Source organism: Carassius auratus, chromosome 6, assembly GCF_003368295.1.
Source record: "Carassius auratus strain Wakin chromosome 6, ASM336829v1, whole genome shotgun sequence".
In the NCBI taxonomy this organism is placed as follows: domain Eukaryota; kingdom Metazoa; phylum Chordata; class Actinopteri; order Cypriniformes; family Cyprinidae; genus Carassius; species Carassius auratus.
The window spans coordinates 22,451,144-22,466,897 of record NC_039248.1 but is presented as its reverse complement, the minus strand read 5'-3'; the positions used below and the strand labels follow the sequence as shown (position 1 = coordinate 22,466,897).

General features: G+C 36.2%; 1 protein-coding gene across 1 annotated transcript; it reads left to right on the top strand.

Annotated features, from left to right (window-relative positions):
* The first annotated feature begins 1,185 nt into the window (after window positions 1-1,185).
* On the top strand, window positions 1,186-10,191 carry LOC113101437 (cystathionine gamma-lyase). Its single transcript, XM_026265646.1, has 12 exons — window positions 1,186-1,491; window positions 2,455-2,536; window positions 2,618-2,713; window positions 2,817-2,926; window positions 3,057-3,191; window positions 3,477-3,534; window positions 3,620-3,697; window positions 5,541-5,693; window positions 5,937-6,058; window positions 6,139-6,191; window positions 6,710-6,848; window positions 9,597-10,191. Exons 1-12 carry the CDS (start codon window positions 1,318-1,320, stop codon window positions 9,609-9,611), a joined length of 1,215 nt encoding a protein of 404 aa, XP_026121431.1. The 5' UTR covers window positions 1,186-1,317; the 3' UTR covers window positions 9,612-10,191.
* The last annotated feature ends 5,563 nt before the right edge of the window (window positions 10,192-15,754 follow it).

The window sequence follows — 15,754 nt, the reverse complement described above, 5'->3', positions numbered from 1 at the left end:
TACCAACAAATACATGGAATGAATGCTTGAAATCAAAATAGGCTTCAGAACAAGAAGTCAAAATAGCTAGCCTGGATGTATTAAATATTGGATCCTTACCTGCTAGTGAAATAGAAAGGGCAAACCAGAGAGCTTCTATTTTGACCAAGAAGCCTAAAATTTGTGGTGTGTGTGTGTTGGGGGTTGGGGGGATTTTGGTATTTAACCAGCTGTCTCTTACCGAATTAATGTAGTTACACACTGACACATATATCTGGTTTTCAATCACCTGTTCACGTTCACTTAAGCCATACTCCACACGATGAACATTTTGACAGCAGGGTGTGTATTTGACAGTAAAGGCACAAGGAGAACTTCTGTTCTTGGGTGACAGAACACTTCTACCACTTGCTCTGATCACCCAGTTGTAAAGAAATGTGGAAATATGGGACAAAACATTATCTTTTTTTTTTTTTTTTTTTTTAATAAGTCAGGACACTAAAAATTGAGCTGAAATACGGGGTTGTCCTGGGAAAAACAGGACGTCTGGTCACCCTATTAGATTGTACTTTTGGGCTGATAAACCAAAATGATGTGCCAAACTGCCTACATGGTAAGACCCAGACCTGAATTTAACTTTCTGGTGATTTAAACTGTAATAAAGCACTTAATAAAAATTTAAAATGATTAAATAAAATAAAAAAGTAAAATAAATATGATTTCTTTTTTATATTAACTTGTGTGCAGTTAAATTGTTTTTCAAAAAGTACCACATTGATCATATAGCCAACTCGATTTAAATTACTCTTTTAGAATTTAAAAATGTACATGAAAGTTAATTATACTAAATTGCATGCTACAAAATACTACAGGGTCTGCGACCCTGTATGTTTCTTGTTTTTAAAGACACACACAATGCTGATATTATGTAACTATTATTCCTACAAAGTCCAGCCTCCATATCAAATTATCATAACCAATTAATATTCAACACAAAGAGTTGTCATGCAGTGGACTGAGGACTATAGACTGTATGACCCTAACCCATAACATTTAGTTTTGATGGTATAAATGAATAAATTTTGGTTAGGTTTTGTCATGTAACGTTGCATCATCAGTTCGCTCAACCGTGACACTGATCACGTGACCCACTACGCCCCTGAGCGATCACCAATCCACTCCATTCCCTTCTACTACACATACAGTGATTGGTGTACAAAGGTTTTGTTGCTTCAACCCTCCTGTGTGATGTAAATAATTTACAGTAAGAGAGAGCTATTCACTCTTCTGTGATTTCAGGGACGCGGTATCTCATCGTCGGTCATATCCGGAGCACACATGGCTTCACAAAGGCAGGACGACAGCTCAGCCGGCTACCAGCCGCTCTTTAAATCATTCGCTACAGACGCGATCCACGTTGGTTCAGAGCCGGAGCAGTGGAACTCTAGAGCCGTAGTGCCTCCTATTTCGCTCTCTACTACCTTTAAACAACACGGACCCGGGAAACATGCGGTAAGCCATTGAGCCATTTTGTTAGAATTTGATATTGAAAATATATTAAGTGTTTCGTATTAACCTGATATTTGAGTATGTACGCTAGATTGTGATGATTTTACTTGATCGAGTGACAAACTCGCGATTGTTTCTTTGATTAGCAACTCTCACGCGCCGCTTCCATATATGGATTTGACGAATTTTGATGGCCTTTGTGTTAAAGGAAAATTTGTATTAGTATTATTATACAGTTATATATATATGCATATATGCCAAGCGTAACTAAATTAAAGACATGTAGGTTTTGAGTTAATACTGTGCTTATGTCACAGTGACAAAGCATCTCATATCCTGCTGAAAAACCAGTTAAATGGGCTTACTGGTTTTAAACGGTCTACCAGGCTGGTGTTTTGGTTGGTTTTAGAGGGACATTGGGCACTTGGCCTATCCAAGCTGAAAGACCAGCAAGCTATTTAGGCTGGCTTAAAGTGTCTTTATGTAGAACTTTGTTGGAAAATCCCAACCAAGCCAGGCCTTTTATTTTATTCAGTGATTTAACAAAATATACTTGACGTTTAAACACCACCACAGGTTAAGGTCAAGTATTTCATTATTATGCTCAATTGCCTTCTAAAAGAAATGTAATTAGCTGGATTTGGTGGTTTCAGGCTGGTCTTAGTTTACCAAACTCCTCTGGAACCATTCAAAAACTATAATGTATACTGTATAGGATACCTTTTGACAATAGTTGTTACTGATTACATCAGCAAAGACTCTGCAAGTTGACTATTAACAACATGTCTCTTGGTAAAGGAGTTACACAACAATCTGTTTTTAACTCGAGTTTTGTGTGGATTTACATACTGAAGTGTGTTTTTCCCCCCTTTATTTCTCACTCACAGATTTGACATTTTATTTGCACAATTCAAAACACTATGCCAAGCATTTTGAATTTCACTTTTCTAATATTTCATCTGCCAGGGTTTTGAGTACAGCAGGAGTGGAAATCCCACGAGAAACTGTCTTGAGAGAGCAGTTGCTGCTTTGGATGGTGCACAATACTGTGAGTCCGTCACCAACACATTTATATGATATGCTATATGACATTGCCATAACCTAAAGCTCTGTCTGACTTTTCTGATAGGTCTCGCTCTTTCCTCTGGATTGGCTGCAACTTTGACCATCACACATCTTTTTAAGGCTGGAGATGGAATTTTGTGCATGAATGATGTTTATGGAGGTGAGTTACTGATTCTAAGAATGAATGAAATGATAGTTGGGCTTCATAAAAAGGCAGTGAAAAGCTGATATTCTTACTGAGACTGTCTTGTTCTTTCTACCAGGAACTAACCGTTATTTCAGAAAAATAGCTGCGGAAGTTGGCTTTGATATCTCTTTTGCTGACCTCACAAAGCTAGAGGAGCTAAAAGCAGCTCTAAAACCAAATACAAAGGTACACCTGACAGACAGCATTAGAAAATTACTGTGTGGGAGAGGGCTGAATGAGTAATTATTTGCTTAAAAAGCTTTGAGAAGTACCACTCTTAACTGAAATGGCATATTAAATGTTCTGATTTCTACAGATGGTGTGGATTGAAACACCCACAAACCCTACAATGAAGGTTGTGGACATCAAGGGCTGTGCAGATATTGTCCATGAGTACAACAAGGACATAATTGTGGTTGTGGACAACACTTTCATGTCAGCCTACTTCCAGGTATGAACATTTGCATTATTTTAATACATAACCCAGTGCTGCTCATTTTTTAATGTATGAATATTCGGAGAACTCGGTGACATTACTATGTCCAGAAAGCAACAACTTAATCTTTCACGCTATGCTACTAATTAAAAAGTGAGTTAATAAAGTTAAAAACACATTGTGTACAGTTGACTTTATAAGAGTATTATAAGAGTCCAGACAGTGCAGGGATAGAGTTTCCTTGTACAGAAACTAGATTATGATGCAATTATTTCACCATTTTTCTCGTTCCTGGAACAGCGCCCCCTTGCACTTGGAGCAGACATCTGCATGAACTCTGCAACAAAGTACATGAATGGTAAAAATAAATACAAAAATTACTTCAGCCTTTTGTATAATTGAAACTTTGTTGATCAAAATGAAAATGATCCATGTTATTCCAGGACACAGTGATGTTGTGATGGGACTGATTTCTCTCAGCCGTGATGACATCTATGAACGACTGAAGTTTTTGCAGAATGGTAAGACTCTATTAACTTAAACTGAAACCTTTAAGAAACAAGTGTGAAAATCTGTTGACGTCCTAATTTACTGCAAACAGTTCTTCTCTTTATGGCATGACTTTGTGACTCAAGATCAAAAGGGCTGTATAATTATATAAGATTTATTTTACAAGCAGTTTATAGCATGTGAATATTTTTTTTCTTTGCCCTTTGAAATAAAGCTAAATTATTGAACCCTACCAACAATAGGGAACAGACTATACATGTATATTTATTTGTATTGTATGTGTGTGTGTATCTATATATATATATAAGTTTGGGATCAGTAAGATTTTAATGTATTTGATCAAATAAATGTAGCCTTGATGAGCATAAGAGACTTCTTTAAAAAACATTACAAGTCTTACTGATCCCAATCTCTTGAACAGCTGTGTGCGTGTGTGCGCGTGTGTGTGTGTGTGTGTGTGTGTATACACACACACACACACACACACACACACATGCACAGATGCTTCTTTATATATTTGAACTATATATTTGAATATATATGAACTATAATCTTAATAATCCAAAAGTTACACAAAAAAAAATCAATTTGTGATGTGCTAAACCTGATTGGTGTTGTAAAATAAGCTTTGATTTCTTTTTTTATTTTTTTTTATCTTTTTCTTTTTTAATCAGATAATCTCAAGGCCAGAGAATCATAGTACACTGATCTTATCAATGAAGAGTGTTAAAGGTTCAGCTCAGTGTTATCAGTGTCAAGTTTTGTTTTAACATGCCCACATAACTCTATTGGGGGTCTTCTCTAACGGACAAGAAAAATGTACTTAATTCACTTGAAAATAAAGTAAATTGTCTTCAGGTGAAAGTAATATCATATATTAACATCTGGCAATATTTCCCTTTTTTGTTTCATGTACCCTCATTGAAAAAGATAATTTCCTTCATTCCCTCTTGATTTCGAAGTACATGGCTTAGAAACAGTTTCAGGAAAACCTTTTTCTTTGAATATTATTGCTATATCCTTTATTTTAATGTGATTTTTAAATGAGCTAATTCAGGGGTTGGCAAGTTTGGTCCTAGACAGCTGCAGCCCTGCAGAGTTCAGCTTCAACCCTAATCAAACACACCTGAACAAGCTCATCAATGTCTTCAGGCTACAGGCAGGTAAGGCCGGGCATACACTGTGCGATTTTCATCCGATTTTGAGCCGAATTCTGACTCGTTTGTCATGCAGTGTTCGCCTTTTTTCCTTTTTTTTTTTTTTTTGTTGAACGTTTCAGCACACAGAATTGCGCATATCACCAAAGCAGTGCGTTTATCCCTGGAAAGCATGTTTATTCAGAAACCGCCACAAACATACGTGTTGATTCCTCACGTATAGTGTGAGCAGTCAAATCGCAACTCGACGATCGGACCGTACAGTGAGCGCATAAAAATCGTGAGCTTTGGCTTTACATCGCATGCGATCTACTCGTAGAGTGTGAGTTGGTACCTTGCTGAAATCGCATAGTGTATGCCCACCTCAAGGTTTTTTTTCAAGGTTGGAGCTGAACTCTGCAGGACTGCGGCTGTATAGGACCAAACTTGCCTGGGGCCGAACTTGCCTACCCTTGGTCTAATTACTGAACGTATAATTTGCGCAAGTTATAATTTTATCAATTTCATCCCATACCTCCCACCTGTCACACTGCTACAGTCCTGATGTGGAACCTTCTGCTTTCTGTAAGGTTCTTATTGCAATTACATCAGATTGGAGATTTATCTCCGATTGTGACATTAAAAACATGCCAACTGCAAAGTGGAAGTAGAACTTTTAAAGTTGGTTTTGATCTGTCTTCCTCCTTGTTTACTTCAGCTCTCGGGGCCGTGCCTTCTCCATTTGACTGTTATATGTGCAATCGGGGTCTGAAGACACTTCATGTGAGAATGAAGCAGCACTTTAAGAACGCAATGGCTGCGGCACAGTTTCTGGAGGCCGACCCAAGAGTGGACAGAGTCATCTTCCCAGGTGTCTGTGATATTATTGTGACTTCGTATAGAAGTGTATGTTGGGTGATTTTGACATAGAGGTAATTGCTCAGATAATCCATCTGAATATAAAAATAGTAAATGTTTGGATGAGTCAAATGGATTTTTTTTTAATGATGTAAAACTTTTGAATAGTAGTGTAGGTGCTTCATTTGTATGATACAACCATTGGTCAACCTTCAATTGATATTCCAGTCGGATTTAACTGACTCTTTTCCTTCAGGTCTTCCATCCCACCCTCAGCATGAGCTGACGAAGAGGCAGTGCACAGGATGTCCTGGGATGATCACCTTCTACATCAAGGGAAAACTGGAGCACGCCTCAACTTTCCTCAGCAGTCTGAAGGTGCTTTGTAGCTTCATATAGTTTGAAAATCTTTTACGTCTTACATTTTTAAAGAAACTATATTGTGTTTTGCATTTCAGTTGTTTGCACTTGCTGAAAGTCTTGGCGGTTATGAGAGTCTAGCGGAGCACCCGTAAGTATATCCAAATCCACTGACTGTTCTGAAGGAAAATCCGATTTAAATCCAGAGCATACAGAAAATAAACATTAAGTATATTACCTTTTTTTTTTTGCATTTAAGCGCTAAAAGTCTGAGAGGCTTATTTTGGATTTCCTCTAGGGGGCGTGAGAGCTTTAATGTAACAGTAAAAAGAAATGGAAGAAACAACACTTGTTTTCCCAGCAGTTTGCTTCATTGTAGAAGATTATTTAGCAGGAAATAATGGAACATTTATAGTTATAGTAATCCGCTTTCAATATAACGAAGTTAAGGTTAATCATCTCTAGGAACATCACTGTGATATGTTTATGATATTTATGGTTCACAAGTAATTCACTAAAATTTTTTCTAAATAAGTGTTCTTGATTTTTAACCTTTTCCGATGTTACCGTGAGTTATCTTTGAAAAATGAAAAAAGAAAAAAAAACCTTTTTGTGGGAAACATTTCATCCACCTCCATTTCCAATAATGTTGCATCTCTTGTTTTTCAGAGCGATTATGACTCATGCTTCAGTGTCTGAGGATGAGAGGAAAGAGCTGGGCATTAGCGATACGCTCATCCGTTTGTCTGTGGGCCTGGAGGATGAAGAAGATATTATTGCAGACCTAGACCAAGCCCTCGCTGCTGCAGTGAGTATTTCAGTAGACCTCAACATTTACAATAGTACAGTACAATATTAATAAGGTTTTTATTTCAAATAAATGCTGTTTTATTTCAACTTTCTTTGTAACCTCATAACAAATATATCACAGTTTTCATAGAGTATAGACCCCATTTTTTTTCCAACAAACACTTGGAGTCTCACCAGTCCTAAACAGATCTACAGATCACCAGTGCATTATGTGTATATGACCTTGTGTGCATTTCTATTTGTAGATTATCAGTTTCAGACCAAAGGTGCTTTCATGCATTTAATGGTGCATCCTCATGTAAATTGATTTTATTCCCTGAAATATGTTTTTTTTTTTAAGCTTGTGTCAACATAGAGATCATTTAGGCCCATAAAAGTTAATGAACCATCTCTGAAAGCGCAGGCCATTTCCCCTCTCTCTAAAATGCACTGTTCCAGGAAACCAAGGTAAATCAGCTTAGGTCAGAGTTATTCCTATAGAAACGTGTTTGTAAAGAGAAAGCTAGGGGTTTGTGGGCTGTGCGGTCTCTCTGGAAGCCTGCTCGCTCTGTTGGATGTCTGTCTTTGAGCGTGATATCGCAGCAGTGCAGACGTGTGAGCAGATGCTTATTAGAAAGCAGAGGTGGAGCACTATAGATCGTTAAGATTCATTCACCCTGTTATTGTGAAGGTCTAGTGATCGTGTCTCTGAGGTGAGCAATACAGTGCCAGCCCTACAGTTCCATATTTGATCCCTTAAGATGTGCTTTTCTGCTCACCTGAAGAGAATGGAAATGAATCCAGTTGCTATCCAATATCCCTTTGAGATCATTACAACAAGAGCTTTTGTGATTTGCGGTGTGTTTTAATTTGATGACATACGTTCTGAGGGGCTGAATTCCATTAGGTCCTGGCACGCAGTTTTCCTCCGAGAGTTATAGATCTTCAGTCTCCTCCATCCTTTCTAAAAACCGTAGGTTAATTATCTGCACTTTTGTGAGGTTAAGAGCTGTCATTAAAAAAAAAAAAGTCTGAATATGCTAATTTTAATAGCATTTATTGAACCACTCTCTGCGGCGAGCTTCAAATTGTGGCTCAGTGCTGTTTCAACCAGTTGATAGAGACTGTGGGGCGCTGGCTAGTGAGCTGAGGACAAAACTTACGGTGATATATACAGTATATGAATGGATAGACAGATATGCACTACTTGCAAAAAGTTAGGGATATTTGACTTTCGGGTGAAATTTATGGAAAATATAAAAAGTTCATGGTACAGTGATATTATATCATGAAAGTAAGCCATTTAAGTAGAATAATCTAATGGTAATTTCTTTATCTCAAACAATTTATTGAAATAAAAGCTAATAACATTGGTGGGTATACCACAACAAAAAATGTCAGTGTCTCAATAACTTGTCATGCATCCTTGAGCCTCAGTTACAGATGACAACAATGTCTCATGCTGTTCACAATCCGACTTCTTGTCTGCTGAGACATGGCATTCCTCTCTTCTTGAAATGCTGCCCTTAGGTCATTGAGGTTCTCCGGTGCAGGGTTTTCATTATTCCTAGTGAATGGGTGAAAACTCCCACCCGGGTGACACTACTCCAATAACAGACCATGCAAAATGTCCAAAATAATAATATCTTTAAAATATTGCCAAGTAATGTTGCAACCTTGCAAACAAAAATTAAATCAGAGAAGGATTTTAACTGTAAGCGACACAAGCATACGCAAAAAAAAGGAACAATAATGTTCAAAATGTTCAGAGGACTGTTTCTTTCTTTTCCTGCCTGTAATTATTATAATTTTATATACTTTTTTTTTTTAACATACGTTGTCTATGACTATGATCAAAAATGAGGACTTTTAAATTTTCTTTGCTTGAGAAAACAAAAATATACAGTTAAAGCGTTTTTTTTTATTTTTTTTTATTTAGTCGAGTTGGTTTTGAATTAAACACAATGTGATTTTCAGCAATTGAGATCTGACAGCAACAGTGCATTTTTCTGCTTGGGCGTGCGCTTCATGGACAGCTTGCCTCGTGCATGAAATCAGCCTCAGGCCAGCAAACCAATGAGAATGTGCTACAAACTTTACGTGTCACAGCAGCAGAGTGGAGGCATCTGTAACTGAAGTAAATTTACAGATAATTACTGCCTTTGGCAAATAAAACATACTATGTACTTATTCCTAACTCCTTAATGACAAGGGATCAACTTAAAATCATGTTTATGTTAATAACCCCTTGAACTTATTCTCTCAAATGGCCTGGGTTTGCAGAGCATCCGCAGCTTATATGGACGGAACGCCACTGCGACTGTTTTCAAAATTGATAATTGTAAGAAGTGTTTCTTGAGCACCAGATCATTTTATTAGAATGAATACCTTGGATGTAACAGGGAGTAATGGCTGTTGAAAATTTGCTATCACAGGGGAATATATTACATTTTTAAACATTAAAATTGAAAACACATTTTTTTAATTGTTGATTTTTTTTTTTTTTTTCATGGAATGAAATTTCACTATTATTAATTTATTGTACTTTTTATCAAATAAATGCAGCTTTGGTGACTTTCAAAAACATAAATTACAGACCCAAAATTTTAAAACTGTAGTCTATGTATAGTGTTTTTTTGTCATATTTATATTGTATACCTATACAAAACGAATTCAAGCAAATATTAATTTGCCATGTTAAATTATTATTATTTTTTTCTGTAAAATATTTTATCAATCTAATATTGCACAAACATTTTTTTAACAGCATCCAAAAAAGTGAGAGGCTGATCAAGCTCAAGCTCAAGATCAAGAGCAGTGGTACCACATCTGGACAAGACAAGAACACTCTTCTGTGGCACATTTATAATCTACTTAGTATATCACAGTCATGCTTGAAAAACTTGAATTGCATTAGTCAGGGAACAAATATTCTCAAGGAACTCATCTTTTCATTCAAAGTACAGGAGATTTGCTGCTTTTGTGTTTCTACTTTTTGTAATTATAGTTTGATAAGGTAGTTGGGTTTTAAACGGGTTCCACTATTTAAGCTTTTAATACAGGAAAAAGCCAGGACTGCAAGGGAAATCTGATATCATGCAAATGAAAAGGGACTGTGATTCAAGTTAATTCAGCGAGAAGTACAAGGAGCACAAAAAACACAGATTACACAATCAGTCTTTATTTTCTGCATCAAAGATGATTCATATTCACCTCATAATGTTTCAAATCACTCTTCATTGATCCGTTTGTATTTCAAATACTAGATATTGGTTGGAGGCTTGAGCATTTTAAACTCTAAATGGTTCACATCTGATCTTTGTCTGTGCTTCCAGACCCATTAAAAGCCATTTGTAATCTCTCCCTCTGTTTTGTCTTCTTCCTGAACATCTTTGATAGTGGTACACCATAAGCAATCACTTTGAAGTCAACAAGCACCACACATGTAATTGAAGGATGAATAGTAAAAGACATCTAAAAGCACCATAAACAATGCTACAAGGGCAACTTGAACTGAGAAGTAATTATTTTTCCACAGCGTTTATCAGGCTTGAATTTATCAGGCTTGAATTTATTTTTGCTCTTATACAGGCATGATATGATAATTCTCTAGTTCTGATGAGGCTAATTTTTTAGCTTTTCAATTCTTAAGCAAATTAAGTTTTTTATGATATGCTGCAAGAAACTAAAAAAATGAAGAATTTTATGTAAAAAGTGTTTAATCGGGTGTCAAATATTTCTCATTTCTTGACAGGCCATTTTGCCTTTTTAAATGCAGTTTTCTTTCAGTGGGAGTCAATTCAAGCTTGTCAATGTGTAAAACTGTCAGAAAGCATGTCAATGCCTTTTTGTTTGTCACTATATTCCTTTCAGTTGCTATTTTCCATCATCTTCCTACAAGGAATTTTCCATATAAAATGAATAGCACCTCATTTATGTTTTTTGCTGACTCGAGGGATGTCCATTTAGCAAAGTGTACACACAGGAAGCACAACACCATTAACCTGGTGCCAAAGATTCTACTCAGACCCATTAACTCTGCATATTAATGTCCATATATCTCCAGTATAGGAACCTCTGACATTGTCATTTAAGCCAGACATAATGTATGCAAAATATCAGGGGTCAGGGGTGTAAAGTTAATTCTCTAATGTTTATTTTTAAGTATATACTTTGTCAAAACCTGGATTGTTTGTGTGGAGAATGCACATGTATTACAGACTGGAAATAGAGAGAATGTAAACGTGAGCAAAGCTGAGGTTGCACCTCTTATGTGTCCCAGTGTTCTTTAACCTTCATCAAAATACATGTTTGTTCTTGCCAGGATCCTGTCATGCGATGTTTTCCAATTTTCACATATCTAAAAGAGAAGACATTGCTTGATTCGCACTCACAAGCCTGTTGCAAAGATGATGGGTTATTGCGTTCGCAGCCTGTGCCTTTTTTAATGATGAAGGTTACTGGCGTCCTCAAATCCTAATACTTCTGACAAGATATCTATATCTTTTCCAACATTTGAATATATGTCATTTGACAACTAATATCAGTACTAGTAAATGAACTAAAGGTTTAAGCGGACAACTGCATAATTTAGTCTTAAATAAACACAGACCATTGTTAACTGCAAATATTATCCACTCTGCTAATAACTCATTTGTAGTAAGGATTATAAATAAGGATTATGAAGATTGCATTTAGTTTTTAGTGTTGACAAACAAATTTTACACAAATGAATCTTTAAGTTTGCTGTAACACTTTAGAATACTGTTCCATCGTTGTTACGTTCCCGGTTAATCTAGGGCTATAGGACCACGTAACAGAATTAGATGTGTGGAGGCAGCAAGGTTCGATTCCCAAGCCCAGAGCTCTAACAAAAGCCAACCATGGACCCATATCAAAAGCAAGTTCTTTATTTAACAGGTATGGGAGGATGTCAAGACTTCGAGAGGGGGCAAGGCCGACATAACAAACAAAAACCCTCCAACTATTAGGGAGAAACGAACCAAAGTAACAAAAGGAAAGCAACAAAAATACAATAAGAATAAACTAACTCCCTTACTAGCATAAACAGGAGAAAACAAATAACATGATAATCAAAATGGCACCCACCTCTCTACTAACCTTCCCACTTAAATGAACAATATAAGTTTAATAGATAACAAACAAACAAAATAATAACTCTCAAAACAAACCAGATTCCTCGTCACAGGCTCCAGTTAGCGCAAAGGTGTTAACACAATAACACTATATGGAATTAACCAAAAACTCCAGCAAACACCAAAGCTGTCTGGGTTGAGAACAGAATCCTCACGATGCAGCCTCCCCACACACACACACACACACACACACACACACACACACACACACAAACATTTGAATATATGTACACACACACACACACACACACACAGCTTGACTTGTGCTGTGCCATGGTGCAGCTTAAAACGTCACCGCTTCCTGTCCTCCCACAATTCCATCAGGCCGTCAATTAGTGGAAACAGGTGGCAGCCCTTACCTCCTGCTTAGGGAAAGTAAATGAGTAGAGAGAGAAACTGTGAGAAAACAAAACATACGTCCTTGGATGTAACAGTCGTTAATAAATTGCTACACAGAATCAAATGACTAATGCACTATTTACACTGCATAACTACTATTGCCTAACAAGAAAATCTGATTAAAAATTTAGTAAGTAATAGCACTCAGTTGAAACTGCTAGTTCGCTATTAGCTAATCAATAACTACTATATAGTTTTTTTCATATATCCTGCAGAAGAGGGCAGTTTTGGCCTAATTGTAAGGAAGTTGGTGAAGTCTCAGGTCTGGCAGGAATCGTTGGTTGGGGGAGTGAATAACCAGCGCTATCTTCCACCCTAAATACCACGACTGAGGTGAGACACTTGAGCAAGGTACTGAACCACCAACTGCTCCCCACCCGGGCACAGCAGCAATGGCTGCCAACATGTGTGTGTGTGTGTGTGTGCGTGTGTGTGTGTGTGCGTGCGTGTGCGTGTGTGTGCGTGTGTGTGCGTGTGTGTGTGTGTGTGTGTGTACTTGGATGGGTTAAATGCAGACCACAAATTCTGAGTATGGGTCACTTCACAGCTCCCAGAACTACTGTATACAGGTTTGTAATTAATGTGAATTATGAATAATATGACAAATAAATACTTTACAAAACCATCAAAAGCTTAAAATGATTTCGGTCATTACTAGGGAGTTACCATGACCTTCACTTTAGAATTAATTATACATGATGAATTATTCATATCAATTATGAACCTATACAGTAATTCTTAGTAGTTCTTGAGGAGGTATGAAAAAATAATAGTTACCGATTAGCTAATAGTGAACTACCACATTCGTCTAAGCACTATTACTTACTAAGTCATTAATCAGAGTTTCTTGTTAGTTTCTAGTAGTTACGGTGCTAATATTGTGTTACTCGTGTTCATTAATGATGGATGAGTATTCTAAAGTGTTACCAAGTTTACATATCTTCAACATTTAAATCTGACTCCATCCAATCACCAACTAGTGGATAAAAGCAAATTTCGGCCTTTGAAGAAAAGCACTCTTGCATCACTCTTCATCACTGCAACTTTATGAAAAGCTTGGTAAACGCTTACCTTTGAAAAATTGATCATATAAAGACTTGAACTATATGGGTCATGGTACAACAGGACAGCCAAACCCATTTCATCCCCAGAGTTTTACTGTGCTTTCATACCTTCTTTGATTTAAAAAGTTTCTTTTCACTTAAATAGAGAATAACAGTCCTTTTCCATTAATAGATCCAGGTACACAATAATGAAAATTGACTTTGGCTGATATTATGCGTCATATTGGAAATTTTATGTGTGTAATTACTGGATGATGACATTTTGTTCCTCAGAGTGTCTTTTTAAAGATGTGCCAGTTCATATGCAGCTCTGGCCTTGTAGGGACATTCAGACAGATCGAGTGGAAAATTACTTAATTAAACTTTGAGCTACCCATTTGGTTTAAGGAAGCAGTTGGATTTAGAGATTAGACATTTTCAAAAGTTTAACTGGTCAATGCTTTTAATTCTCATAAATCTCATAAGGTATGATTTTTGATTTGTTGTTGTTGGAGGTTTAGTTCCATGTAGACTCAGCTAAGCAGTTCATCTGTTTATATAAACACTGTATGAGTAATTTTTCTCTTAAACTTTTCTTCCAATACGCCACACAGATGAACCCAATGTAGCTATGAATAAGCTTTGTTCATTCTGATCACTTAATACAGTTTTTTTTATTTTTTTATCTTGGACTTCACTCAAAGCCACTGCTAACATAAAAGAAACCATTCAAACTAGTGCCTTTTGAGTGCATTTTTCGAAAAAGGTTACTAAAGATCAGCTCATTTTGTCATTGTCAACGCTATGTCAATGCTAATCTTTTCTCCTTTTATTAAACTAATAACTAAAAACTATTTTAAGCACTTGAATCATAATAGTGTTCAAGTGCATGTCTGCCAAATCATGCTAAACTACATTTCCAATAGACAAAAACAGAAAACAAAACAGCTCAGAGCTGTTTTTCTTCTTTAATTTGAGCTGGTGGCACTGCACCTAATAGACTCATGTCATGTATCCATCTCATAATCAAGGTAATTGTTTTCGGTACTACTTGTTTGTGGACTTTGAAATATGAGGGATGCATAAACTGCATCATTTCAAATAAATTAAAGCTGATGTCTTATGATACTTTGAAGTGAAAGACAGTGTTTATGTCTCTGTTTATGTGCTAACTTTTCATTTTAATCTATTAATTATATCTGTTATTTATTAATAAAATAATACAATAGCACTCCAGGTTCAGTCCTGTAATTCCTCGTTCTCGGAGGAACACCTTGTGCTTCAGTGACACTATTACTGTAGATAGCTCCAAAATGAGTTAATAGGTGTCTCAGTATCCTGGGAAAGCCATAAGCAGCACTTTCAGTGCATGGTCATAAATCAAAAAGCTGCACCACAGCACCAAACGATGGCAGATCTTATACATAGACTTTGACTCAGCAACATGCTGTGAATTTGCCTGAGCAAAGGGTCGTCCAGACTGAGTTATAGGGTCTTCACTCACTTAGACAGCATCGCCACGGGTCAGGCAGAAATGCACTTAAGTAGCTTAACATAAAAGATCTTCCTCTTTATATAGACATTTCTTTCATTATTTCTTTAAAAAATGAAAAAACAAACAAAACAAAAAGCATGTTTAGAACTACACATCACATTTTCACTCTTTATTTTCCAAACAGATGTTTATTGAGTATGTTCTGAATAAATTACATTAACTTAATTGTGATTGTAGAAACATGGCGGCACATGTTGAATGAATTGTTCTGCCCTCAGTGAAAATCATTAATTGTTAGTTATGTTTGTATGTGTGAAAAACTGTATTCAATTCAATTTTCAATTCAAGTTTATTTGTATAGCGCTTTTTACAATACAAATCGTTACAAAGCAACTTTACAGAAAATTATGTTTCTACAATATTTAGTAGTAGCTAGTAGTTTGTGCACATTTGACATGATTTTAGAAAAAATAAAAATAATAATAATAATACAAGACGTACTCAGCTAGACGATGAACTATCAATATTATTAATAAAGTTATTATATGATGCAGTCACACATTTAGCAATAATTGTTAGTTCTGTTTGTTGATTCAGGGAAACTGTAGCCAAATCTGAAAAAATCAAACAATCTAGTTTTCTGTGACACTATATGTTTAAAATTGATTTAGTGGTAGAATATTCTCTATATTCTACATTCCCAATATCCTAGCTAATCCAGATGCTCAGTAAACAGATGTAGATTTGATCCATTTGTATGGATCAGTGAGTAAGAGAACTGATGAAAAATGAATCCCAGATCCATTCTGTGGTTGACAGGTTTACAAATACC